General features: G+C 34.4%; 6 protein-coding genes across 6 annotated transcripts; 3 read left to right on the forward strand and 3 right to left on the reverse strand.

The window, feature by feature from the left end:
- Positions 1-47: 47 nt before the first annotated feature.
- On the reverse strand, positions 48-8020 carry MONOS_2539fu2540 (uncharacterized protein; the record flags this gene model as incomplete). Its single annotated transcript, XM_067872464.1, has 5 exons — positions 48-6662; positions 6816-7649; positions 7712-7761; positions 7821-7933; positions 8003-8020. The coding sequence occupies 5 exons, from the start codon at positions 8018-8020 to the stop codon at positions 673-675; spliced, it is 7005 nt and encodes a 2334-aa protein (XP_067719889.1). The 3' UTR covers positions 48-672.
- Positions 8021-8651: 631 nt separating this feature from the next.
- MONOS_18268 (uncharacterized protein) lies at positions 8652-9679 on the reverse strand (the record flags this gene model as incomplete). The annotated part of the gene is made up of 3 exons (XM_067871271.1): positions 8652-8670; positions 8874-9442; positions 9530-9679. 3 exons carry the CDS (start codon positions 9677-9679, stop codon positions 8652-8654), a joined length of 738 nt encoding a protein of 245 aa, XP_067719890.1.
- Positions 9680-11540: 1861 nt separating this feature from the next.
- On the forward strand, positions 11541-13410 carry MONOS_2541 (putative radial spoke protein 7). Its single transcript, XM_067872466.1, has 5 exons — positions 11541-11677; positions 11758-12425; positions 12646-12826; positions 12924-13017; positions 13077-13410. The coding sequence occupies exons 1-5, from the start codon at positions 11579-11581 to the stop codon at positions 13283-13285; spliced, it is 1251 nt and encodes a 416-aa protein (XP_067719891.1). The 5' UTR covers positions 11541-11578; the 3' UTR covers positions 13286-13410.
- A 106-nt stretch (positions 13411-13516) lies between these two features.
- Positions 13517-15914, forward strand: MONOS_2542 (putative Glycerol kinase). Its single transcript, XM_067872467.1, has 2 exons — positions 13517-14070; positions 14134-15914. Exons 1-2 carry the CDS (start codon positions 13528-13530, stop codon positions 15577-15579), a joined length of 1989 nt encoding a protein of 662 aa, XP_067719892.1. The 5' UTR covers positions 13517-13527; the 3' UTR covers positions 15580-15914.
- A 1072-nt stretch (positions 15915-16986) lies between these two features.
- MONOS_2543 (uncharacterized protein) lies at positions 16987-17482 on the reverse strand (the record flags this gene model as incomplete). The annotated part of the gene is made up of 2 exons (XM_067872468.1): positions 16987-17243; positions 17413-17482. The coding sequence occupies 2 exons, from the start codon at positions 17480-17482 to the stop codon at positions 16987-16989; spliced, it is 327 nt and encodes a 108-aa protein (XP_067719893.1).
- A 3051-nt stretch (positions 17483-20533) lies between these two features.
- On the forward strand, positions 20534-22423 carry MONOS_2544 (uncharacterized protein). Its single transcript, XM_067872469.1, has 5 exons — positions 20534-20567; positions 20629-20682; positions 20740-20859; positions 20922-21421; positions 21502-22423. Exons 3-5 carry the CDS (start codon positions 20748-20750, stop codon positions 22234-22236), a joined length of 1347 nt encoding a protein of 448 aa, XP_067719894.1. The 5' UTR covers positions 20534-20567; positions 20629-20682; positions 20740-20747; the 3' UTR covers positions 22237-22423.
- Positions 22424-24648: the final 2225 nt, after the last annotated feature.

Here is a 24648-nt window from a genome sequence, read left to right on the forward strand (position 1 = left end):
AAGATATCATAAAAATTTTTAAAAGAAAGCAAATGAGAATCGATTATAAAAGAGGAAATCTTTGCAAAATGGATGACATAAAAAAATCTTTAAAATATCAAATTAAAAAACACTTTAGGAATTGAAAACAAGGAAAAAAAACTGACAAATAAATCTTCAAAGAAATCTCGACAATGAATAATTATAAACTTCATTTCTTCGGATTTCATGAACGAGAACAACACAAAAATTAAATTGCAACTGCAAAAGCATATCATTTGTAAGAAAATAATAATCCAAAATTGAATAATGAGAACAAGGAATATTAAGATTAAAATGAAAAAAGGAAAAAAGAATTCACCAAGCGCAAGACACGAATGAATCAAAAATTCAATTTGTCATATTTTCAAAAAATGTATTTAAAAAAAGAAAGAAAGAAAAAAAGAAGAAAAGAAGCAAAATTACCAATTTTCTCTTTGCAAATAAATAAATTAAATTCATTTATAAAAAAAAAAAAATAATTAAAAATAAATAAAATAAACAGTCTGCATTAGAATTAATAAATAATGAAATAAATTGTAATGCATATATTTCATTCCAACATAATTGTAATTTCTTTAAATAAAATAAATAAATAATTAAATTTAAAAGAAATAAAAAAAAATAATTATTATTTTTCATCAAGACCGCCCATTATTCCAGTCTTGGAGAAGTGCCCATATTCTCCGCGGGGGGCGAAAGAGGGAATTTTTCCGGCGCAAACACCTGCGGGAAACCAGGTGGCGATGGCGGAGGAGGCGGAGAAGAGCAAAATGAATGAGAAGGAGAGGAAGAATGTGGAGGAGAGGAAGGAGAAGAAGAATTTAATGAAGAAGAAGATGATGATGATAAAGAAGAAGATGATGGAATTAATAAAGAAGGAGGAGGAGAAGGACAAGAAGAAGAAGAAGAAGCAATAGAAGCGATAGAAGCGATAGAAGAAGAATGATTATGAGAAGGATGAATAGAAGAAGAGAGAGGGAGAGGAAGAGGGAGAGGAAGAGAAAGAGGGAAAGAAGTGAATGAAGAAAGAGAATAAGTTGGCAGTTGAGTGGAAGAAGCAGAAAGGAAAGAGGAAAGAGAAAGAGAAAGAGATTGAGAAGAAGAAGAAGAAGAAAGAGAAGAAGAAAGGGAGGAAGAAGAAGAGGAGGAAGAAGAAGAGGAAGAAGAAGAAGATTCAAGAGAAGGAGAAGAATCCAAATCAGAGGATGAAGAAGGAGTAAATTTTGAATGAACAACAATATCTTTAGCAATGGCAGTAGAAGAAGAAGAATGAAGAAGAGGAGGAAGAGGATGAGGAGGAGGAGGAGGAGGAGAAGAAGAGGAGGAAGGCATTAAAGATGATAAGTTAGATGATGATGACGATGATTCAATAGAGGAAGAGGAAGAGGAAGAGGAAGAAGAAGAAGAAGAAATATCAGCAATAGAAGAAGAAGAAGAAGAAGAAGAAGAAGGGGTAGAAGAAGAAGCATTAGAAGTATTAGTAATAGTTGAATGCCAGCTCGTGATTGAAAGAGGAGAAGAAGAGGAAAAAGAAGCAGAAGTGGTTGTGAGTGAATGGAGATGAGAATGAGAAGAAGAATGAGAAGAAGAATGAGAAATATAAGCAGAAGAAGAAGAAGAAGAAGAAGAAGAAGAAGAGGGAGAGGGAGAAGAAGAAGAAGGAGAAAGAGAAGAAGAAATGGTGTCTGAAAGAGAAATAGAATGAGAGTGAGAAGAAGAACGAGAAATTGAATGAGAAGAAGATTTTGGTATGTTTGAGATGACAGTAGAGTTAGAAGAAGGCAGAGAAGAGGCATTTGAAGATGATATTTTGGAAGATAATTCGATAGAAGAATCAGAAGATAAATCAGCAGTAGTAGAAGAGGAGGAAGAGGAAGAAGAGGAAGAAGTTGAAGAAGAAGAGGAGGAAGAAGAGGAAGAGGAAGATGAAGAAGAAGAAGGAAGAGGGGGAGGAGAGAAAGAAAGAGGAGGAGTGGATGTTTGTGAAGGAGCATAGAGAAGGGATGATAGCGTAGTGGTTGTGGCAGAGGAGGAAGAGGCAGAGGGGGGAGGGAAGGTGGTGCGCGAAGGTTCGAGACTTGACTGGGCCGACTGAGTGGAGAAATCGACGGAAGAAGAAGACATTGAAGAAGAAGGAGATGATGATGATGAAAGAGAAGAAGAAGAAAGAGAGGAAACATCGAATGCAGAAAGAGAAGGGAAATGGTGTGGTTGTATTGTTATTGGTGTTGAAGAAGAAGAAGAAGAGATTGAAGAGGAAGAGGAAGAAGGAAATAAAGAAGAAGAAGAAGAAGAAGAAGAAGAAGATAAAGAAGAGGATGATGATGAAGGAACAGAAATATTCTGTGATATTCCAGAAGTGATAGCAGCACTTGTGTCAGGAGGAGCATCCAAATGAGCAATGAAGAGAGAGTTATCGAGTGAATAGCCAACATCTGCATCATCATCATCTTTATCATCTTTGTTATCATCTTTGTTATCATTATCAACAGTAATATTGTTGTGTTCATTGTGTGTATTGGATGAAGGAATGGAAGGAGAGGAAGAGGGAGAAGGAGAAAGATAATGATGATGAGGAGGAGAATGAGGAGAATGAGGAGAATGAGGAGAATGAGGAGAAGGATGAGAAGGATGTGAAGGATGTGAAGGATGATGATGGAGATGATGAGTATTGTTGTGATGATGATGATGATGATGATGAGAATGTTTTCTTTTAGATGTTGTATTGAGTGAATGTGAAGAGGAAGAAGAGGAAGAATGAGAAGAAGAAGCAGATGATGATGAAAAAGAAGAAGAAGAGGAAGAGGAAGAATGAGAAGAAGAAGAGGAGGAGGAGGAAGCAGAAGGAGAAAGGGAGTGCAATTGAGGAGGCGTTGTATTGTTTCCAATAGGAGGAGAAAGAATACGAAGAGAAGTATTTTCTACCCTTTCCTTTTCTCTTTCACAAAATTCATCTTTTTTAATATCTGATTCTATTTTGATGTTGTTTTTATTGTTGATTTTGTTATTATTATTATTATTATTATCTTCTTCTTCTTCTTCTTCTTCTCTTTCCTCTTTTCCATCTTCTTTTTCTTCTTTTTCTTCTTTTTCTTCTTTTCCATCTTCTTTTTCTTTCTTTTCTTCTTCACTTCCCCCTCTTCTTTCTCTCTTCTTCTTCTTCTTCTCTTTCTCTTTCTCCTTTTCTTTCCCTCTCTCTCCATATGGAATATTCAATCTTTTCTTCTTCTCAACACATTTCATGCGATTTTCATTGCTTCTTCTATCAACTTTGTTGTTATAATCAATTTTATTTGTTTTGCTTGAAGATGAAATGGAAGAAGAAGAAGAAGAAGAAGAGGAAGAAGAAGAAGAATTAAAAGAGGAAGAAGAGGAAGAAGAAGAAGAAGATGATGATGATGACGACGAAGACGACGATGAAGGATGAGGAGGTGTAACAGAAGAAGAAAGAGGAGAAGCAGAAAGAGAAGAAGAAGAAGGAGAAGGAGAAAGGGAAGGAGAAGGAGAAGGAGAAGGAGAAGGAGAAGAAGGAGAAGAATATTCAGAATTTAGAGAAAGAGAGCGAGGGGAAAGGGAAGAAAGAGAAGAATCAGAAGAGAAGGAGAAGAAAGATAATTGAGAAGAAGAAGAAGAGGAAGAGGAGGAGGAAGAAGAAGAAGAAGAGGAAGAGGAAGAGGAGGAGGAGGAAGAAGAAGAAGAAGTTGAGGATAAAGGAGGAGGAGGAGAAGAAGAAGAAGCAGGAGATAAAGCTGATGAACTTGCAAGGGATGAGTTATAACCAGAAGGGAAGGAGAAAGAGGAAGAAGAAGAAGAAGAAGAAGGAAGAGGAGGAGGAGGAATAGAGGAAGAAGGAAAAGAAGAAGATGAAGAAGAGTGATAAGAAGAAGAATGAATAGAAGAAGAAGAGAATGAAGAAGAAGGAAGAATGTTATGTTCTGAGTATTTCTGCCGGAGAAATAGAAGCTGCTGATTGTATTTCTCCGAAAGAGAAGGTTCTAACGAGCTTATTTTGGCACCTGTGGAAGATGATGATTGGTTAAATGGATTAATAGAAGGGCAAGAGAAGGAAGCAGAAGCAGAAGCAAAAGGAGAAGGAGAAGAGGAAGAAGAAGAAGAAGAAGAAGGAAAGGAAGAGGAGGAAGAAGAATTTGAAGAAGAATATAAATTAGAAGAAGAAGAAAGAGGTAAATTTAATGTTTGATGATGTTTTTGAAGAAGAAGAAGGTTATTTTGAGGAGAAAATTGTTTGGCGAAAGAGAAAGAAGAAGAAGGAGAAGGAACAAGCATATCAGATGAAGAGAGAGGGAGAGAAGGAGGAAGAGAAGGAGGAAGAGAAGAGGAAGAAAGAGAATGAGAAGAAAGAGAATGGCGAGAAGGATGAGATGGAAGAGGGAGAGGGAGAGGAAGAGGAGGACGAGAATGGGAAAGAGAAGAAGAAGAAGAGGGAGAAAGAGAAGAAGAAGATGATGATGATGATGAAGATAAAGAAGAAGAGGAAGAGGAAGAAAGAGAAAGAGGAAGAGAAGAAGAAAGTGAAGAAGGAGAATTAAAAGTAGAAGAAGAAAGGGAAGAAGAAGAAAGAGAAGGAAGAGGAGTAGGAGAAAGAAGATGGATAGAAGCAGAGACGAAAGAAGGAGAAGGATGACAGAAAGGAGTGGAAGCAGAGGCAGAAGCAGAAGAGAGAGGGAAAGAAGAAGAAGAAGAAGAAGAAGAAAGAGAATGAGAAGAAGGAGAAGAAGATAGAGAAGAGGAAGAGGAAGGGAAGGAAGAAGAAGAAAGAGAAGAAGAAAGAGAATGAGAAGAAGAAGAAAGAGAATGAGAAGAAGAAGAATGACGAGATGGATGAGAAGGAAGAGGGAGAGGGCGAGGGAGAGGAGGACGAAGATGAGAAAGAGAAGGAGAGGAAGGAAGAGAAGAAGGAGAAAGAGAAGGAGAAAGAGAAGAAGAAGATGATGATGAAGATAAAGAAGAAGAAGAAGAGGAAGAAAGAGGAAGAGGAAGAGAAGAAGAAAGAGAAGAAGATATTTGTTTTTTCAGTTGAACATTCATCAAATTCTTCAAAGATATTTTATTTTCTATTTTTTTTTCTTCTCTTTCTTCTTTTCTTTCTCTTTCTCCTCCTCCTCTTTCTCCTTCTTCTTTTGTCTTCTTCTCCTTTATCTGCATCAGTTCTTTCAATGATGGAATTCTACGCCTTGTAGAAGAAAAAGAAGAAAAAGAAGAAGAAGAAGAAAGAGAAGAAGAAGAAAGAGGAAGAGGAGGAGGCGGGCGTTGCGGGCGAAGCAACGCAAGGAGCATGTTATCCAACCGAATTACGAAATTCTTCGGCATTTGACTGCGAAGGGCGTTGAGAGAAGGGAAAAGAGGGAGAAGAAGAGAAAAGACGAAGTTTTTGACATCAGAAGAAGAATAGTCGGCTATGTGCTGGGCGACGTAGTTTCCGAAGGGGTGGGAGAGGAGGAGGAGGAGAGGAGAGGAGGAGAGGAGTGGGAGGAGGGGAGGAGGGAAAGAAGAGGAAGAGGAAGAGGAGGAAGAGGAGTAGGAAGAAGAAGAAGAGGAAGAGGAAGAGGAAGAAGAAGGGACGTAATCACGTGCTATTTGCTGAAGCAAAGAAGGGTTTACCATCAGAATCTCAAAAACAACAGCGTTTTTGTCAGAAGAAGAACAGTACTGGATCAGCTTCTCCACAACATTCGAAGCAAACTTGTGGAAAGAGAAAGAGAAAAAATGAGTCTTCAACGAAACAACGATTTTTGTTCTCATTTCTTCATCTCCATACGCTATAAGATGCTGCATAACATAATTTCCGCTTTGACTTTGAGCCATTTCCACAAAATTTGACTGAAAAACGCGAAAAATCTGGTTTTTTGCGGGGAAAGAAGAGTTTTCTATTAACCTCTGCAATACTCGGCATCCGTAGATGTGACGGGCGATGTCAAAAATATGTGGGGAAGAAAGCAAGTTATTCAGGATGAGCTGAAGGAGGAGGAGAGGAGGAGGAGAAAGAGAAGGAGAAGAGGAAGAGGAAGAAGAGGAAGAAGAAGAAGAAGAAGAAGAAGAAGATGATGATGATGATGATGATGATGAAGTTAATGTAGAAGAAGAAGAAGAAGAATTATAACCATCCACCGACAGAGCGACAATACAAGCCTGCATGACATGATTCGCGTTCTGATCCATCGCACACTGCTCCACAGATGGCAGCAATTCACACGAAACCGCTGAAATCGTGTCAGAATCAGCCACGCCCAGAATTCTCTGAACAACACGGCATCCAAAAGAGTCGAGGGAGAGAGGGAGAATTCGCCCTGTGAGAGAGGAAATGAGGCGATGGATTTGAAAAGGGGTGCCGATGTCAATGAACTTTTGGATGACATAATTGGCATATTGGTCGGTGCAGATGTGATAGGCGATGTCGGGGGAGCAAGGGAGGAGGAGGTTGAGGCGGGAGGAGAGGAGGAGAGGAGGAGAAGAAGAAGGAGAGGAAGAAGGAGAGGAAGAAGAAGAGGAAGAAAGAGAAGAAGAGGAGGAGGAAGGAGAAAGAGAAAGAGAAGAAGGAGTGGAAGAGGGAGAAGAAGAAGAAGAAGATGATGACGATGATGATGATGATGATGATGAACTTAGAGCTTCTGATAAGCTGACTGAAAAAGAGAAATTTAAGTTGAAGATTAAGTGGTATAATAAAAAAATAATAATAATTTTGAGAAAGCCAGAAATACAAAGAAAACGAGCAATCAGAAAATAAGAAAGAAAGAAATAAGAAAGACTGATAATCAATTATTAATAATTCAAACCATTTCTCATTCCTCCTCCTCCTCTTCCTCCTCCTCCTCCTCCTCCTCCTCCTCCTCCTCCTCTTCCTCCTCCTGATCCACAACCACAATCCTTCCCCTTCTGATCGGCACATTCATCCTTTTCCTCCTTTCTCTCTCTCATCTGCTCTGCTGACAGGAGCAGCGCCTCAAACTCCTCTGGCTTCATTGTCAGCTCACAGAACAAAGTTTCCTTCTCATCATCGTCCTCTGCCCTGTCCAGAAGCGACTGCAGGAAGCGACTGCCAGACTGGTCAGACGCCAGCACACGAGCAGAACGGCGGATCTTCATCAGAAGGCTCGCTACGGACTCTGTGGGCTGCAGCATCGATAAAAGCTCATGGGGATTCTTCGGAATATTTGCACTGCTGTAACTGGGGAAAGGTTGTGGTGGAGTGGACGGGGATGTCTGGAGTGGTGCTGGAGGAGGCAGTGGAGGAGGAATCGATGCACCAGAATGTGGAGATTGGATTCCATAAGAATGATTTGTTGTTTGACTCTGCAATGGAACTTGAAAAGAGGAATGAATGTTGCTAAATCTCGAAAAATCGCCATGAAGAAGCGGTGGTTGTGTATAATCACTACTTTTACAAAGATCTTTTGAAAGGCCTCGAAGGTTTGACGATAACGCTGCATATTTTTGAGAGGCATACGATACGGTTGATTGTCTTGGTGATAGTTTTTGCGACGATGTCAATGCCACTTCTTGTTGAAACAATATTGGATGTTGACAGCTGTCGCTCTGCAAAAATGAGTGCTGATTTGTAACTAATTGAGTTGCTTTCGTTCTGTCATCATTAACTTTAACAGGGGAACCTGAAGTTAAAAAATTCATGAGCAATCAAGTCATAATCTTTAAAATAAAAACTAATTCACACCTTGAATTTTAATTTTCGATTGGCCTTCATTTGTATTTGCAAATTCAGTTCTGCAGGAAAAACGTCAAAGTAATTTTATTGTGATAATTACAATAAAAAAGATGCATACAAAGATGCAGAATCTGCATGAATAAGAGGAGTTTGAACAAGATTTACGGCTTTCTCTGTCTCGCGCATATTTCTTAAACCAATTTTTTGTGTTTCATTTCGCATCTCTGTGGGCTATTCAAGAAAACAAATAAAAATTCATAACTTTCAAATAAATAGCTTGCTACGAAAATTTTTGTGAACCTTCCTCAAATGAGACATGTATTTTAAACTTTTAAGCGGAACTCTGTTAAAAGAAATGTTTGAACTTCGTTATTGAAATCTTATTCTTAAGAAAATATTGATTGATATGTTCAATGAATACAAGTATGGGTAATAATCTTTCATGATAAAAGTTTTTTTCGAAAAGAACAAATATTTCTGAAAAATGATTTAAAAAGAAGCAAGTTTCAATATTGTTAAAGGACATTCGACTTGTTATTCTGAACATCTATCGAGACTTTTTTCACAACATGGAAATTTGTGAAAAGATTTTTTTGCTTTTCTAATTTTGTTCCACGCAATATTTTCAAATGTTTTTCTCGATTTCCTAATTTTTCAACATTCATTTTTGAATGAGAAAGAAAGAATTATTGTGATATGAGAGCAGAAAAAGCTTGGAACAAATCATTGTATTTTTCTGAAAAGAAAAAATATTTTCCCCATGTAAGAAAAGATTTTCATAATTTTGGAATAAACAGCTTAAATTATTTGGTTCAAATATCTTCTCTATTTGCTAACAGAATAAATGAAAACAATTATTTTTTGTAATTTTTTGTTGGTGACGTGTTTTCATAAGCACAAGACCAGTCCGAAGCAAAAAGAAAAAAAGAATACTGGCTTAATAAAAAGGTCAAAGATAAATGGGAAACCTTTAATTCAAAAGTTCATTAAATAATCAGCCACATTTTCATACAAATAATAAGAGGAGTATTCTTCACACAAATAATCCATCATTCCATGAAAGCTGATTATTACATCTTCATATCCACTTTCTTCTAATTTATCCAATAATTCGGATTTTCTCTCTTTCAATTCTGCATCGTTGCATTTTATTACCACATTTTTATTCAACCTTACAATAAGCGATATAAATATGCAAAGACAATCTGCTGTTAACTCATCGTCTAATGTTGGCGTGTGCATCATTTCCAAAATCACTTCGAATGCTTCAGTCATCACCACTTCAGAAAATAAAATTTCATCTGATTTTATCAAATTCATAAATGAATCAACAATTTTTCCATAAATGCCTTTTTCGCAGCCTTTTGCTTCCTTCAGAAGATCAACAATGCATTTCATGAAGTTTTGACTCTCTTTTTCTTTGAATTCCTTGGAACAATAACCAAACGCTTCGTACACGTCTAACCATCTCAATATCACTCTTCCATCTTCACAATCTTTTGGAACTTTTTCATTTTTCTTCACATTCACACAAAGTGCCAGCTCTTCCAATTCTCTTATTGCCTCACTTCCAAAATGCATCTCGTTCGCAATTTCTATTTCCCGTTTTTTGGATGCGCTTAATCGATTCACAAAAAAGATCCAAGCAGATTGATATGCAAATCTTGTGAGGTTGTGATGTTCTTGATGATATTTGATGATTTCCAAGATTTCAATGAGATAAAGTTCTTGTGGCACTTTCTAATTAAAAAAGAGAGAAAGAGAAATATCAACAAGAGAAAGAAAGAAAAATTCAATGATATCAAAAATGAAAGAATATGCTTATACCGCAGCCTGCCAAATGTTGCTCAAAGCCAGCAAAGCCATTTCAACTTCTTTTTGTGCATCTTCATTTTCTTCTTTCTTTAACACAGCTTTAAGAAGGCAAGGCACCACAATTCGAGCTAAATCTTTTGATAAACGATAATCAAAAAGCATGAGATGAATTTCACAAAGATCGATGAGTAACTCCGGGTTCTTTCCTTTCTTCTCTTCTTGAATTATCAACTTTTCAAATCTTTTACTCAAAGAAGAATCCGTATAATATTTGTATATTTTTTCATATGACATAATGCTGTTGCACCCCATGGCCTTAAGCAATAGAATTGCATTTTCCAAAGATAATTCCTTTTTTTCAATCATTTTATCAATTTCATTAAACTTTTTTTTTGAAAATAAAATCTCTATTTCCTTAACTTCAATTTTGCTAAGCAAAATAATTATCTCTCTGATTTTTCGTAGTTGCTCAGCATATTCGTAACGCTTTAATTCAGAAAACAGTTCTTCATAAATAATAACATTAAATAAAGTTGTTTCAAAAGCACCTCAATAACAAACGAAAAATCTTTTTATTTGGCTGTTTTACAAATTTTTCTTCAGATGAACACCAATCCTTCATCACCTGTTTTTGTAAAAATATGTTTTTTTGAATCGAATATTTATTAAAAGATTTCAAAAGAAAAATTAATAGGAATCATGCCGCATTAGATTCTGAATGCATGAGCTATATAATTGGTGTGCAATGATTTCAATTTAAAAGTTGGACAGAATTAAGAATCTGCACACAGTCTGTTTGGAAATAAGGTTGATCAGAACAAATTTAAAGGAGATCATACCATAAACACAATCTGAAGAGTTTACCCAACATTCACCCTTTCAAAAAAAGATGAATTTATATTCTTTATTGTGAATGTAATACAAATTTTTTGTTTTTCTTTTAAATAAAGCAAGTTGAGTAGTGATTATTTTCACTTTCCCATCCACATCTTTTCAACTGTCAAAGATTTTTTCTAACTACAGAATTTGATATTGTGGATTTATGAAAGTTATTCAAAAAGATGATTATTGAGTTTAAAACTTTGGTTTCCATGTTTTATTTATAAGTGAATGAGGTCAACAAGTTCAAAATGAAAAATATTTGGTTCTTTAGTAGATTTTAATAAAAGAACTGTTTGTTACGAAGATTTTGGCATAATGCTACTTTAAGGGTACCAAAAATATTAAAAATTAGCTTTCCGAAAAGGCTAAATGTTTTCGAGTGAACTTTCATCAACACTCTTTGGTGTTGACTATATGTTTTATTTATCATTTTTCTTTTTTAAAGTTTTTGTTCTCAAAAACAACTATCCCCTAATTGAAATTTTAAATAATTTTATTATTTTTGATAAATTCATTAAACAACAATAAAAAGCCATTTTTAGGTTTAAAAATTTGAATATTAGTGCTATTTGCAATTGTTAGGGTTGCAAAAAACTCAATTCAAGCATTGAAATGAGAATAGAAAAAAGCTTCATGAAAGTTATTATGTGAATAAAAAATCACTCAGTCATTTTTTGCTTTGATCAATTGGTTATAATAAATCTAATGTATTTATAATATCTTAACATTGCATTTTTTAGCTATTTATTCATGGATTTAACGAAAAAAACGGGTACCCTTAAAGTGGCATCTTGCCAAGATTTTGATTATAATTTTTGTTCTCGAACATATCGTTGGGGTTCGTGCAAAAGTCATTTTTTGTTGGAGTGTATTCCGCAGAAATAAATGATGTTCATAAAAGTTCTTTTCCTTAAAAATGGATGATCTGATTGAATTTGCAGATTTGATTGGTGAAATGATTCTATCCAAGAAATTTGATAAATTAGTATTATTCTTTCAATGCTTAAATGAATATAAAATATTCTGAACTGTAGAAATCATATGCGATAAAAAATTCATCGAATTTTCTATTTTGGAATGATAATTTTTTTGTTATTTGATATTCTTTAATATTTGCTGATCATAAGTTATCCATTATTTGATTCATTCGGTTATAAATAAATTTGTTTAGAAGATTGTATGGCGTTCCATTACAAACCTCTACATCCAGTACCTTCAGGGTTACCTGAATTGCTAATGGATTTTACAAGAGAAGTTTTAAGAAATCAGCCACCAAATGTACTGACATTTTTTATTTGTTTATCTTTTAATTCTATTCGAAAATGCATCTATTTTATGATATACTTTAACTTTAACAGATTTTAATTTTTGGTGCGCAATATTTCCGAAGCTTGCTTAAAAAACAAACAAGCTCTCCTTTTGCTGTTGTTTGCGAAAATATTAGACAACTTTTCAGAGAGGCAGATCCTGATGGAATCGGTTATGTGAAATTTTCACAATTTCGAAATGCCTTATTGGATGAAAGATCGGGGCTGGATGAAAGACTTGCCCAAATGACTTTAGTTGAACAAGAGATTGGAGATGATGGAACATGCGATTATCAAGATTTTTTGCACATTCTAATTCCACTTTTAGATGTTGTTAGCACCATACCTATTAAAGTGCATTCAACTGATCAGCCGCGTATTCATATTCATGGATTTATTCGAGATGAATATGAGCAACTTGTTAATCAAAAATTGTTAGAATACGAATGCTTAACTCTTGATGGACTTGATCGCCCAACTATCCGAAATGCACTTCAGGATCCTGAAATGGGACTTATGAGGAAAGAGATTAATCTTGTGATGGGCTTTATTGAAGTTAATTATCCTGATGGTCAGTTTACTGGAGAAAATATTGCTTCAAAGATCACAGACTTGCTGTGGAATGCTCATGAAGAAAATATTTTTGCATTTCCAACAGATGCCGCAACAGTAAACGATATTCTTATTCACGCGTTTGAAGATATAGACAGAGCAAATACGTTTGTTAAATTTTCATTTGAATCACATATTTGAGAAATAACTACGAATATTTTCGAATGATTTCATTTTTCAAAAATGTTAATTATTGATTTGATTCTGAATTATTTTTCTTTTTTTCTCTCGAAATTTATTTAAAAAAACATTCTCTAATATTTTTATTTTGTTTTATTTTGTTTTATTTTATTATTATTTTTTCATTTTTTTAATGTTTCCAAACAGAGGAAAACTTCCCGTTCTGTCTATTCAATCAGGGCTGTTTGCAGCAGACTTTGGGCTGACAGTTCTGCAGACGCACGCAATTGTGGGCCTTCTTGCAGACATCACAGCAGACGTAGATTATGTGGCATTTGCAGAGTACATCGCTCAATGGGTGGTTGTGTTCTTAAATGGAACTGATTTGGTTTGGCTTCTGTTATAGCTTCAAAAATAAAACTTATGTATTTTTTAAACGTTTTGTTGCTTTTTTTTTTTCATTTTTCCCTTATCGAAAATGGCAGAGAGAAGCAGAGGCAACTGTTGCAGGAAAAGAAAGAGAGCAATTGTACGAGTATTTGATGGACATCTTCAAAAAAGCCGATCCAAGTGATACAGGTTTATTTATTGATACATATTTTTTTTTTTTATTCTTATTATTTGATTGTATTTTTCAGGCTATGTTACTTTTCCAACTCTTGTTTCTATTGTTGATTCACTTCCATTTACACCTCGTGAAAGATCTGCTATCCTGTCATTCTCTCTTCAATCTATCGGCAGCACAGAAGGTATTCCATATGACGTTATCGCTGAGCAAGCGTTTAATGTGTGCTTTGTTCAAAGTCGTCTTGCATTGAATCTTGTAGGAGAGACAAGAGAGGAATGAAACACGTCATTACCCAAATATTTTCATTTCTCCAGGATATCATTTTCATTTCGCCTTCAAACATTTTATTTTTTTTTTAGCTTTTATGTTAATTCTTGTAAAATAATCTATCCGTCATCTTTATGGATTTGTTGGTAATGAGAGTAATTGATATTAAAGTGATAAATTATTTCTTTTTTCGCTGAGATTAGAAACAGAAAATTTAGTGTAATCAACAAAAACTGTACCATTATGACATAAACATGTCAACTGATCAAAAAAGAAATCAAAAGCTTCTGTTGTCTATTGACCAAGGAACAACTTCTAGCCGTGTTATCCTTTTTGATGAGGAAGGTAGAAGCTGGCCGCAGATTCAGAAGATGCATACACAGATTTTCCCGAATGCTGGATGGTGCGAACATGATCCACTTGAAATTTACGCAAGGGTTACAGAAATGATAGAAGAATTAGTAGCAAAAATGCCATCATACAATTTGGATCCAAAAAATATTGTAGGAATTGGAGTAACAAATCAAAGGGAGACAACAATTGTTTGGGATAAAATTACAGGAAAACCTCTTTATAATGCGATAGTGTGGCATGACACACGAACCAAGCCACTTGTGGAAGAATTTATTGGAAGATACGGAAATAAATTTGCATTTACACCAAAAACTGGATTGCCATTTTCCACATATTTCAGTGGATTTAAATTGGCTTGGCTTTTCAAAAATGTTCCCGAGGTTAATGCTGCAGTTGCCGAAGGAAGATGTTTATTTGGCACAATAGATAGTTGGCTAATTTGGGTTTGACTTTTTTCAACCAGCATTTTTCATTTTTTTTTAAAAAAAAATCTTTTTGAATCTTAGAACCTAACAGGAGGGAAATCTGGAGGTATTCACATCACAGACGTTACGAATGCGTCTCGTACAATGCTATTTAACATTCATAAATTAAATTGGGACCGTGAATTATGTGCTTCATTTGGAGTTCCGATGTCAATTCTTCCAACAATTAAAAGCAGCTCAGAAATTTACGGACTTGTTGCAAGTGGACCGTTAGCGGGGATTCCAGTTGCAGGATGCATTGGAGATCAGCAGTCTGCGTTGCTTGGCCACAAAGCAATCAAAGATGGAGATGCAAAAGTTACATACGGGACGGGCTGCTTCTTACTGATGAACACAGGCATCACGCCTATTCTGTCACGGCATGGGTTGGTGTCGACTGTTGGGTTTAAACTGGGTGTGGACAGCCCATGCTACTACGCGCTGGAAGGCTCTGTCGCAACAGCCGGCGCAGCTGTGCAGTGGATGACGAAGAACTTCAAAGGGCTCGATAAGCCAAGCGATATCGGGCCGCTTGCTGCGTCGGTGAAGGATACAGGAGACATCGTGTTTGTTCCTTCGTTTGCTGGTTTCTTTGCGCCGCGGTGGATTTCTGATGCGCGTGCATCGATGCTGGGCGTGTCGCTCCAGGCAGAGCCGGCTCACTTCGCCAGGGCGCTTGAAGAGGCCATTGCGCTGCAGGTGCGCGAAGTGTTGACGGTGATGGCGTCTGACAAGCACATCTCTTCGTCTATCAGAGGAGCTACTGCAAGACACGCACCAGAAACGCCTGATTATTCTGCCTCTCCAAGTGCTAAGTCTCCCTCGTGCGCTGCAAATGCGTCGTCGTCTGCTGTTTCCATTAAAGAAGAAGAGGCAGATGCCCCCGACAACTGTTCTGTTTCATCAAACTCTTCACACTCTAACCCGTCTCTAGTGCCTGTTTCGCAGAGTTCTTCCAGTCATCCGTCAGATGACGGCAGCTCTTCTCCAAATTCCATTGGTTCTCTTTCATCCTCACCAGCATTTTCACCCAACATGCACCGCAGCCATCCACACCCATCTCCTCTGACTTCTTCACCAACAGTGTCCTCTTCCTCTTCTCTTTCTGAGCTTGATGACTTTTCGTCGACTGTATTCTTCTCATCTGCTGATCCGCCTCTGCCTCAGAGGATTCTTGTTGATGGAGGCCCAACCGACGACGCGTTTCTGATGCAGCTGCAGGCAGACTATCTCGGCACAGACGTGGTTCGCCCGTCGCTGATTGAGGCAACGGCGCTTGGAGCATCGATAGCAGCAGGGCTGGCTGTGGGTGTGTGGAGGAATGTGGAGGAGATGGATGCGATGATCAAGCGGGAGATGATTGTGTGGAAGCCGAAGATGAAAGAGGAGGAGAGGAGAAAGAAGTTCAAGCAGTGGGAGAGAGCTGTGGATTCGACACTGAACTACGGAATATCTCTGTCAGGTGAGACTGTGGATACTTTGAATTAGAACAGAATTTCTGTTATTTAATTTAATTTTATTTTATTTTTATGTATTTTCCACTTAATAATTCAAGAGTTGGCCTTGTTAAATTCGGTGAGTGATTTGCATGCTGTATTTTGGACTTTTTCTTATAATGTACTGTTTTTATTTCTTTTAGTGTTGTCTGTAATGCACTTGCATTTGTGGTTTTTGTAAGGTTTGTTTTGTTCGACAATCGCTATTTATATTGCATATTTGTTCATTTCATGAAATTTTTGCTGTTAAAAGTTTGGAAAATTAGAGTCTTTTGAAAAATTCACAATTAATTTTTTTGGAAAAAAAATATTTTTAGTTCCGAATCGTTAGAATGGCACTTTTTTTTCAATTAAAAGCAAGCAATTTTTGTCTTTGAAATTTGATGCGGAATAACTGAGTTCTCTTTCAATGCTTCATTTATCAAAAGATAATTGAAATAATCTTCACAATTCAATACAGACAAACTTTGTAATAATCGCATCTGTAGTTATAAGAGTTGAAAATATCACACTTTAATAAACATTATAATATATGATATATATTTGAAAGATTTTTCTTCAGTTCAAACAAATCAGAAAAATAGTAATAATCTGATTTTTAAAGAGTCATCTTTTTATAAGCACTTTTTTCTTTATTGGCACCAAAATTTTTTGAAATGAAAAAAAGGAAAAAGCACATCAAAAAAATGCAAAACTCGAATCAATTACTCTTCTCACTTTTCTTTTTCCATTTTCACGTTCAAAGGGGTCAAATTCATCACTTGTTTCATCGTCATCACACTTAATTTTTCTGAATTTTCATTTCACTTTTTTTTCCAAAGGCAATTCTTCTTCTTCAATTTCCTTTTCTTTTTCTTCAATTTCTTCAATTTTCATCTTGTGCTTTTCATTATATTCATCCCATTCATCAAGAAGCTTTTCTTTTGTTATTTCTTTTCCGAAGAAGTCGAAACAATGTGAATGAGAAGGAATGAAGTATTGAGAAGACTGAGGAAGCTTCATTAGCATAGATCAAGATCCATTGCTGTGGATTCTCCTGTTGATGAAGGCTTTTTTGATAACTGATGAAGTGAATGCAGTGTGAAGGGATTGTGGCAACATATCTGCAACTGATGTTCTTTTTGAAGATGAGAAGGTGGATGTTGGAGAGTTGTAGCTGTTGGAAAGCTCCGACTTCAACACTGCAAATACGCCTCTGTCCAGTGGCTGAGATTTGTGTGAAGTTTGTGGAACGAAGATTACGACGTCTATTTCAGCTTCTTTGAACTGTCTCCATATTGTTGGATCTGCACGTGATGAGTGCTAGCACAGGTGAAGAAGGCAACGATGAGATTCTATAAGTGTTCGCTTTCTTCTATCAATGATAACAGGCAGAATGACTGTTAAAACGAATTTTTTTCTATGACATTTTGTTCATCCAGCCGTTAGTGTTTGGCCAAATGTCAAGCGACGGTGTTAACAGCGTTGTCAGTTCTTTCGGAAGAGTTGCGCTCGGCCACAGCACGATAGATGGAAGTGAGAAGCCATCAGCAGCGATTCCAGCAACGAGAGTAGCATTCGGCATCCGTTCGGCAGTCTTTTTGAACCCAGCTTGTTCATCTGCGGGATGAACAACTACCCCTCGTGAAGAAGTTGGAATGTGAAGCGAAGATTCATCTACGTTGAAGATTAATTTTTCTGGATATTTATTTTCGTCGTGTAATGCTTGTAATTCGGTGTTCAACGGCTAAAGGACTTTCTGACAAGATGCCGCTTGTTTGTTTATGTCAACTTGTTTTGGAAGCGATGGCTTCAATTCCGGATGGCGCTTTATGAATGCGCAAACTGTCTTCAAATAATCTGTCTTTTTCTTCTTTTTCTCCTTCTTCTTCACCATTGTTAATAAAATTTTCCATCTAAAGATAATTTAATAAACAATTCAAATATCAATATCAAACCAGATCGCGCGCTTTTCGTTACGTGAGACTTGCCCCAGATCGAAATTTATTTGTAACTTCTTTTATAAAATTGCTTTTCTTTTTCACCGCGAATAATTGGTGGGTGCCCTTCTTTTGCAATAGGCCTTCCGTTTTTTATGGCTTTAACTGCGTGCTCCAAAAATTTTTTGCTGATTCCTCCATATTTAACACCGTCGACCAGCCTGACGACATTGTCATTTACAATGTGTGCTATCCTTTCAAATCTTTAACTATATTTTCTGTAATGTAATGTAGACATTGCTTCTTTCATCCGTTTCTGCACCGCTTCAGCTTTCTTCTTCACCAGTAATTTCATATATATATAATGGGTAATGATCATTAATTGATTTTTTTTATTTATTAATTCTCTTCAAAGAATTTTCAATTAATATTTAAATTTTTGAATGAATTAAAAATATTTTCAAACCTTTGTGCAGTCCAATTTCTCATGAAAGCTCAATAAAAGGACTTGAACCACCACATTTCCCCCCATGAGAAATTGGATTTCTTTCAAAATTCAAATATAAGAATACTTCACATTTGTATATGTTCCAAAAATATATTTTAAAATATCATTTGTGGGTCAGATTAATTTTTATTTAAAGAAAAAGTGCCAATAAAAAGATGACCCTATGAAAATGAAATTTTTAATTTCTTCTGTCGAAAAAAGAAAAGACCAACGTTTTTTCTAAACAATGTCCATCATCCTATTTCAAATGAAAATAACATTATTAACTTTTATCATTCGTTTATGTTAAATATTCCATCAAATATGTCATTCTTTTTGAAAAGTCACAAATGCATAATTTTCAGGTTCATTGAAATTATTCTTTTTTTTTTCCAACTGATCTGTAAAATGTTTCCGTTAAAAAGAAATAGTGACAATTATAATAATTTCCATAAGAAATAGTTTGCACACAGGTCGAATAAGACAGATCAATTGCATGAATTTATGAAAATATTTCAAGTTTATATGAAACACAAAAAAAAAACATTAGCGTCTTTTCAAAAAGATAAACACAAATATTTCAACAGAAATTGTTATCTTTTTTTTTGATGATGGATAATTCAAAACATATGTGATTATTTTTTTAATCAAAACTTTTATCGGAGTGTTGATTTTTCCAAGGTTGTTTGTTATTGTGAAAAGATTTTGTATTTCAATAAAAAAGAAATCCAAACTGTTTTTTTAAAAAAAAAAAGAAAAACAAAAATAAAAATGAAGACATCTTTTATAAACTTTTTCACTTTTCGGTATTATTTTAATGATGTTCAAGCGTTTTTTTTTTGTACAGAAAATTTTAATTGAAAAATTTTTATAAAAAAATTTTTTGTGCGCATAATGTTTTAATTCAATAAAAAACAAACAATTATTTTTGAACACTTATAGAACGAATTAGCAAATAAATGTTTAAATGAATATGGGTGATTCTTTTTGAAAAGTTCAAATGTTTTTTTTTCGAATAAAATAAAAATTTCACAGTTCGATCAAATTTTGGTTCTCAAACACGAAATTTCAAAAAAATGTAACAAAATCTTGGCAATGTTATTACTTCCATTTTTGTGAAGTTTCGTGAATGAGAACAGAAATGTGATCGAAATATGAAAATTTTATTTTATTTGTAAATTAAACAAAAGTGGCTGGGTGATTATTTTTGAAATCATAAATTTTCACACAAAAATTCTGGTGTAAATATGTTTCATTAATATCAATAAAAAAAATTGAAAAGTGAATAGGCTTTTTTAAGACATTTTCATTTTTTATTATGAAAAAAGTCATAAGTTTAAAAACAATCACCCAGCTTCACAAGAAAATTTTACATATAAAACATTTTCAAGGTTCAAAGAGAGAAAAGGATCAATGGATATCATTCAAAATCATCGAAAATTACTTTAGAAATCAAAATAAAACATCCGTAATGAACAAATATTTTTTAAAATATGTGCAATTCTTTGACCATAGACATACAAAATATTTTTTCTGACGGACAAAGAGACAATTTTCGCAACAGAACCTCAATAATGAATATAATAATTTCTAATGCAAATGTTATAAAATTTAAATTCAAATAATGGAAGAAAAAAAAAATTCATTTTTCATTAAAAATGCAGACTAAAAAAATCAAATTTGGATTTTTGATCATCAGATTGTCAGTGAAGTCAGTGACTGTCAATAGAGTCAGTATCTGGCAGGATTGTTATTTCAATTTTATTTTTGAAACAAAGTGCAGTTTGAAGAATAAATAAAAACAAACAAAATGATTCAAATTGATTTATCTTACGAAACACCTTATAATTTGTGAAAATAAATGATTTTAATAGTCTGCAAACACTGGAGAAAACTTTCAATTTCTGACGGACGTGACAAAAGTTGTTTTATCTGTGATACATGTTTTATCAGATTCAATTAAAAAAAGAAAAAAAGAAAAAAAGTATCATTACACAAGTCAATTTTTTCAATCAACACTCATTGCTTAATTTTCTCTCGTTACAAAGGACAAAAATTCACACTTTGCTAAAAAATGACAAGCATTTGCTTTATATTGAAAATCGTTTTAAAAAATTGATATTTCATTTTTATTTTGTACAGAAAAAGAAAAAAAAAGGAAAACCTATTTTGATGAGAAAATACTTTTAATTTTTTTTTTTTTTACAGAATGTTAATGAACAGAAATTTATCTAAACTTTATGAAAATATTTCATCATTTTCTTGGAGAAAAAAAAAAAGATTAAATTTTGTTCAAAGAAATTAGTTTTTAAAAGTCAATATTATTTGCGGCAAAATATTGATGATAATGAAAAAAAACGAGATTTGTTCCATTCATTTTCTGCAATCATGTCATTATAAGACTTCCATTGCTATGCATTAAAATACAGAAAAATGCTGCAATTGAGAAAAATGATTGAAAACATTGTGCGGAACAAAAATCACAAAGAAAAAAATTAGTCCCATTTTTAAATGTCCGTTGTGCATATTATGGTTGGTCCGATCAAAAATAAGCTATTGATTTGCTAAATACTGGTGTGTGGCAAACAATTACAGATATTCCTCTCTTTCATTTTTGCTTCTTATTTATATAAAGCATTGAATTTTAAATTGAAGTTGTAAAATATCAATTTTGTGAGTAAACAAAGATGTCTGTATTTTTCGATTATCTTATAAGAAAAATTGGTATTGTTTTTCAAATACCCAGAACACATAATGGACGAAGTGAGTGTAGTCAATAATGTTGGGGAAAAAGAGGAGGAAGAAGAAATAATTGAAGAGGAGGAAGAAGAAGAATACAAGACAGAGCTTACAGAAAAGTTCACAAGTTTGAGAATTTTTTTCTTGATTGGACTTTCAACTTTGATTAATTTTGTTTATTTTTTGGAGAATTGTTTGATGAACTGGAAGATTGTGATGGGAATGAGCAGAGACAGAATATTGAGGAAATGAACGGACTAATGGACAAGATGGACGAAGAGGAACTCAGATCTGTATTCACAATTGAAAATTTCGACAAAATCGACAAAATGGTTGAAGAAAAGAAAATGCGAATGGAAAATGCTATTTTGCTGATGAAACGTATTGGGTGTTGGATAGAGTTGAAAGGCTTATGGCGTTATCCTTTTGAAAATTCTCTGTTGAGCAAAAGAATAGAGAAGATGATGATCGTTGACACAGAGAATAAAAGAGAAGAAAAGGATGAAAAGCTTCTTACTGATGTTTGCGAATGCTATTCAATGATACTCGATGATATGATTCCTGGAAATTTGCTTGTAATTTGTTTGCCTTTTCTTCTGAAAGCTGCTTCAAACAAAGAGGAAAACGAAGAAGCAAAGGAAGAAGTGGAAATGGCATTATTAGCTTTGAATAGCATTGGGAGATATGAAGTATGAAAAATTTTTGAACATATCGTTTTATTTTTTGACTTTTATTTTATTATTTATTATTATTATTTTTATTATATAAGAAAGTGTCAGAGGAAGTTTATGTTATGGAGTTTAAAGAAATAATCAAGTATCACCAAGAACACCACAATCTGACGCGGCTTGCTTATCAGTCTGCTTGGGAGTGTTTATTAAACAGATTTCAAAAAGATAAAAGTTTGGAAGAAGTTATTGTGAATGAACTGCATTTTGCGAGAGAGGCAATAAAGGAACTGGATGGGTTGACAAGAAATGTGAATTGGAAAAAGAAAAAAGAAGGAGAGGAAAAAGGAAAGGAAACGAAAGCACACACTATTATCAGGATATGGATCGATATAATTATTGAAATCTTCTCCCAATGCAAATTGCGGAATGAAGAATTTGTTGGGCTCATCAACAGTATTGTAGGGTTATATCGAGCAGCAAAGGATAGTCATAGAGAAATTTGCAGAAGATGCATTTATTCCCTGAGAATTGCAGCAAGAAGCGAGCATGTGAAAAATGATGACTTATTGGAAGGAGGTGCAATTGACACTTTTTTTGAAGAACTTTATCAGCCAACATTAGAAGATGGAAATGTGTGTAATTGCTTGGATACTGTTTATGCAATTTCAGGAAGATTGGAAGGAAAGACGGATGATGAAATGGAAGAAGCGAAAAGAAAAGAGATGAACAGAAAGGTATTTGAAAAGATGGAAGAAGAAGGATATGAAGATACCATCACTAGCTTTCATGAAATGCTCACGTTTTTGGAGTTAAAATTTGAATGTTCAATATAAGGAAATTCAACTGATTATTTTGTAAATGTTAAAATGAGATGCTTAGAATTTTGCAAACTTAAAATATTTGTTTATTTTTCATTCAGTATCATATCACATTCGACAAACGTAAAGTTTGTTTTCATCTTTTTCTTTAACATTTCTTTGAATTCTGTAAAGTGAAAAAATATGAAACATCAACATTCGATTCCTTCTTTTCTTTGGGGGAAAAAATTATCACCGAATATCCATCTTCTCGCAAGTTTCAAGAATTAATGATATTTTCTTTCTTGTTATTTGTGTTCAGTCTCCTCTTCATTAATTATTTTTGAAACGCAAATGTTTTTACTGAACAGATGTAGAGAAATGAAAAGAAAGAAAAAAAAATTGAGAATTGACGAGATGAACACGAGGAAAAAGAAGATAACTTTTGATTATTTGTGAACCAATTCTTGATCCTCAATCATTATCTTCATTCTTTCTCAAATCTCCTCTTCCTCCCCTGATTGGATGTGTTTTTCATTCCATCTTTCTCGTTCATTGAATTAACTTTCCTTTTCAGTTTCCAATTTCTCTTTCCAAATCATCAAGAAACATTCACAGTCAATTGCAAATGAGCGAAAAGAAAAGAATTCTTGAATCTTGAAGTTGGAGTGGATGCTAATTCTTGACTTGCAATTGGCAGATCTACAGGCAATGCAGAAGCAGATATCTCACCATCAGATGTGTTGTTTTCTTTCCAGGCTTCCTCTTCGGAGCTTTTCATCTGCTTTGCATTTTGGCTTAGTCATGTGAGCTGAAAGCTGATCTTTCCGACTCTCAGAAGAAGTCTCATTCCAAATGTGTGAAACAAGAATGGCTGGTTCATTTTGAGAAGGAAGAGGTGATGAGAGTGAAACTGTGGAAGAAAAAGAAGAAGGACCGATTGATTAAATGAAAACTGATGTTGTGCAAGTGAATGATTGTTTGAGAGAGATGGAAGCAGAAGCAGAAGGCGATAATGAGAAGACTGACAGAAATGAATAGAGAATCTACAATTTGTGTTGAATATTCTTATTGCCCAGCTCAAAAAGCTGCTTTAAAATGAAATCTCTTTTCGTCTCTTCTTATCACATTTTCTTTCCTTTGTTCATTTGCTGCAATCTGCATTTTCTTATTCTCTATTTCCATTTCATTCCATTCTTCTTCTTTTCCGAAACTTAAATAAAACGAACAGAATCGAAAAGAATATTCTTTTTATGTACGCACAAAAAAATCTTCATATGTTGTAACCAAATTATCATCTCCAAACATCTCATTAACATTGGACAGCTGAAATTTGAGAATGTAATCTTCGTATCCTTCTTCTTCCATCTTTTCAAACATTTTCCTTTTCAATTTTTTTCTTTTCATTTCTTCCATTTCATCATCCATCTCTCTTTTCAATCTTTTTGTAATCTTTAAAAAGAACACCAAACAATTCATCGTGATTTCGTCACATAAAGTCACTCGGTGTTGTTCTTCAAATACAACGTCAATAGCTCCACTTTTCTCCATAGTATCAACGCTTGCAATCGAGAGAAATGCCACTTCTCCAAAATGAGAAATGCACAACTTGATAATCTCTCGTTCATTCTCCCTTGCTGCTCTGCATATCCTCACAAGGCAATTAATCAGTCCAACATGTTCTTCATTCCAAAATCGGAAATAACCAAAAAAATAAACTGTTATGAGAATCCATCTCAATATCATATTCACTTCATTTACAACTTTCGGTTCTTTCTTTGTTTCCATCCAATCCACGCTTTTTATTAGCTCGTACAATTCTCTTGTTGCTTCCCTCGCAAAGTGTAATTCATCCACAACAACTTTTTTCAAGCTTCGATGGATAAATGATCTTTTCATCAAAAACTGCCAAGCCAATTGATATGACAGATAAGTTAGGTTATGATGGTCCTGGTGATATTTGATAATCTCAGCGATCTCATTGAAATAAAATTCTTTTTTAATATTCTATTTCAGAATTATATATGAGATTCATTAGAAAAATAAAATTCGAAAAAAGAATGTCATACTTCATATCTATCAATATTGCTCAAAGCTAGCAAAGCCATTTCCACTTCTTCCTTTGTTTTTTCGTTTTCCTCATTGTTTGAAGCAACAATCAGAAGACAACGCACACAAATCGGAAGTGATTCCGATAATGTGTTTTCAAAAAGAAAAAGACAACATTCGCAAAGAGCAACAAGAAGCCTTTCATCCTTATCTTCTATCTTCTTATCTTCAATGTTAATCATCTCTTTAACTCTTTTGCTTAATGAAGACTTTTCAAAAGGATGACTCCATATATTTTTTAACACTTTACAATACCCAATATGTTTCATCAACATCAGAGCATTTTCCATTCGCATTTTCTTTTCTTCTATCATTTTATCGATTTTGTCCAACAGTTCT

The sequence above is a fragment of the Monocercomonoides exilis genome, assembly GCF_001643675.1.
Source record: "Monocercomonoides exilis strain PA203 chromosome Unknown scaffold58-502437, whole genome shotgun sequence".
Classification (NCBI taxonomy): domain Eukaryota; phylum Preaxostyla; order Oxymonadida; family Polymastigidae; genus Monocercomonoides; species Monocercomonoides exilis.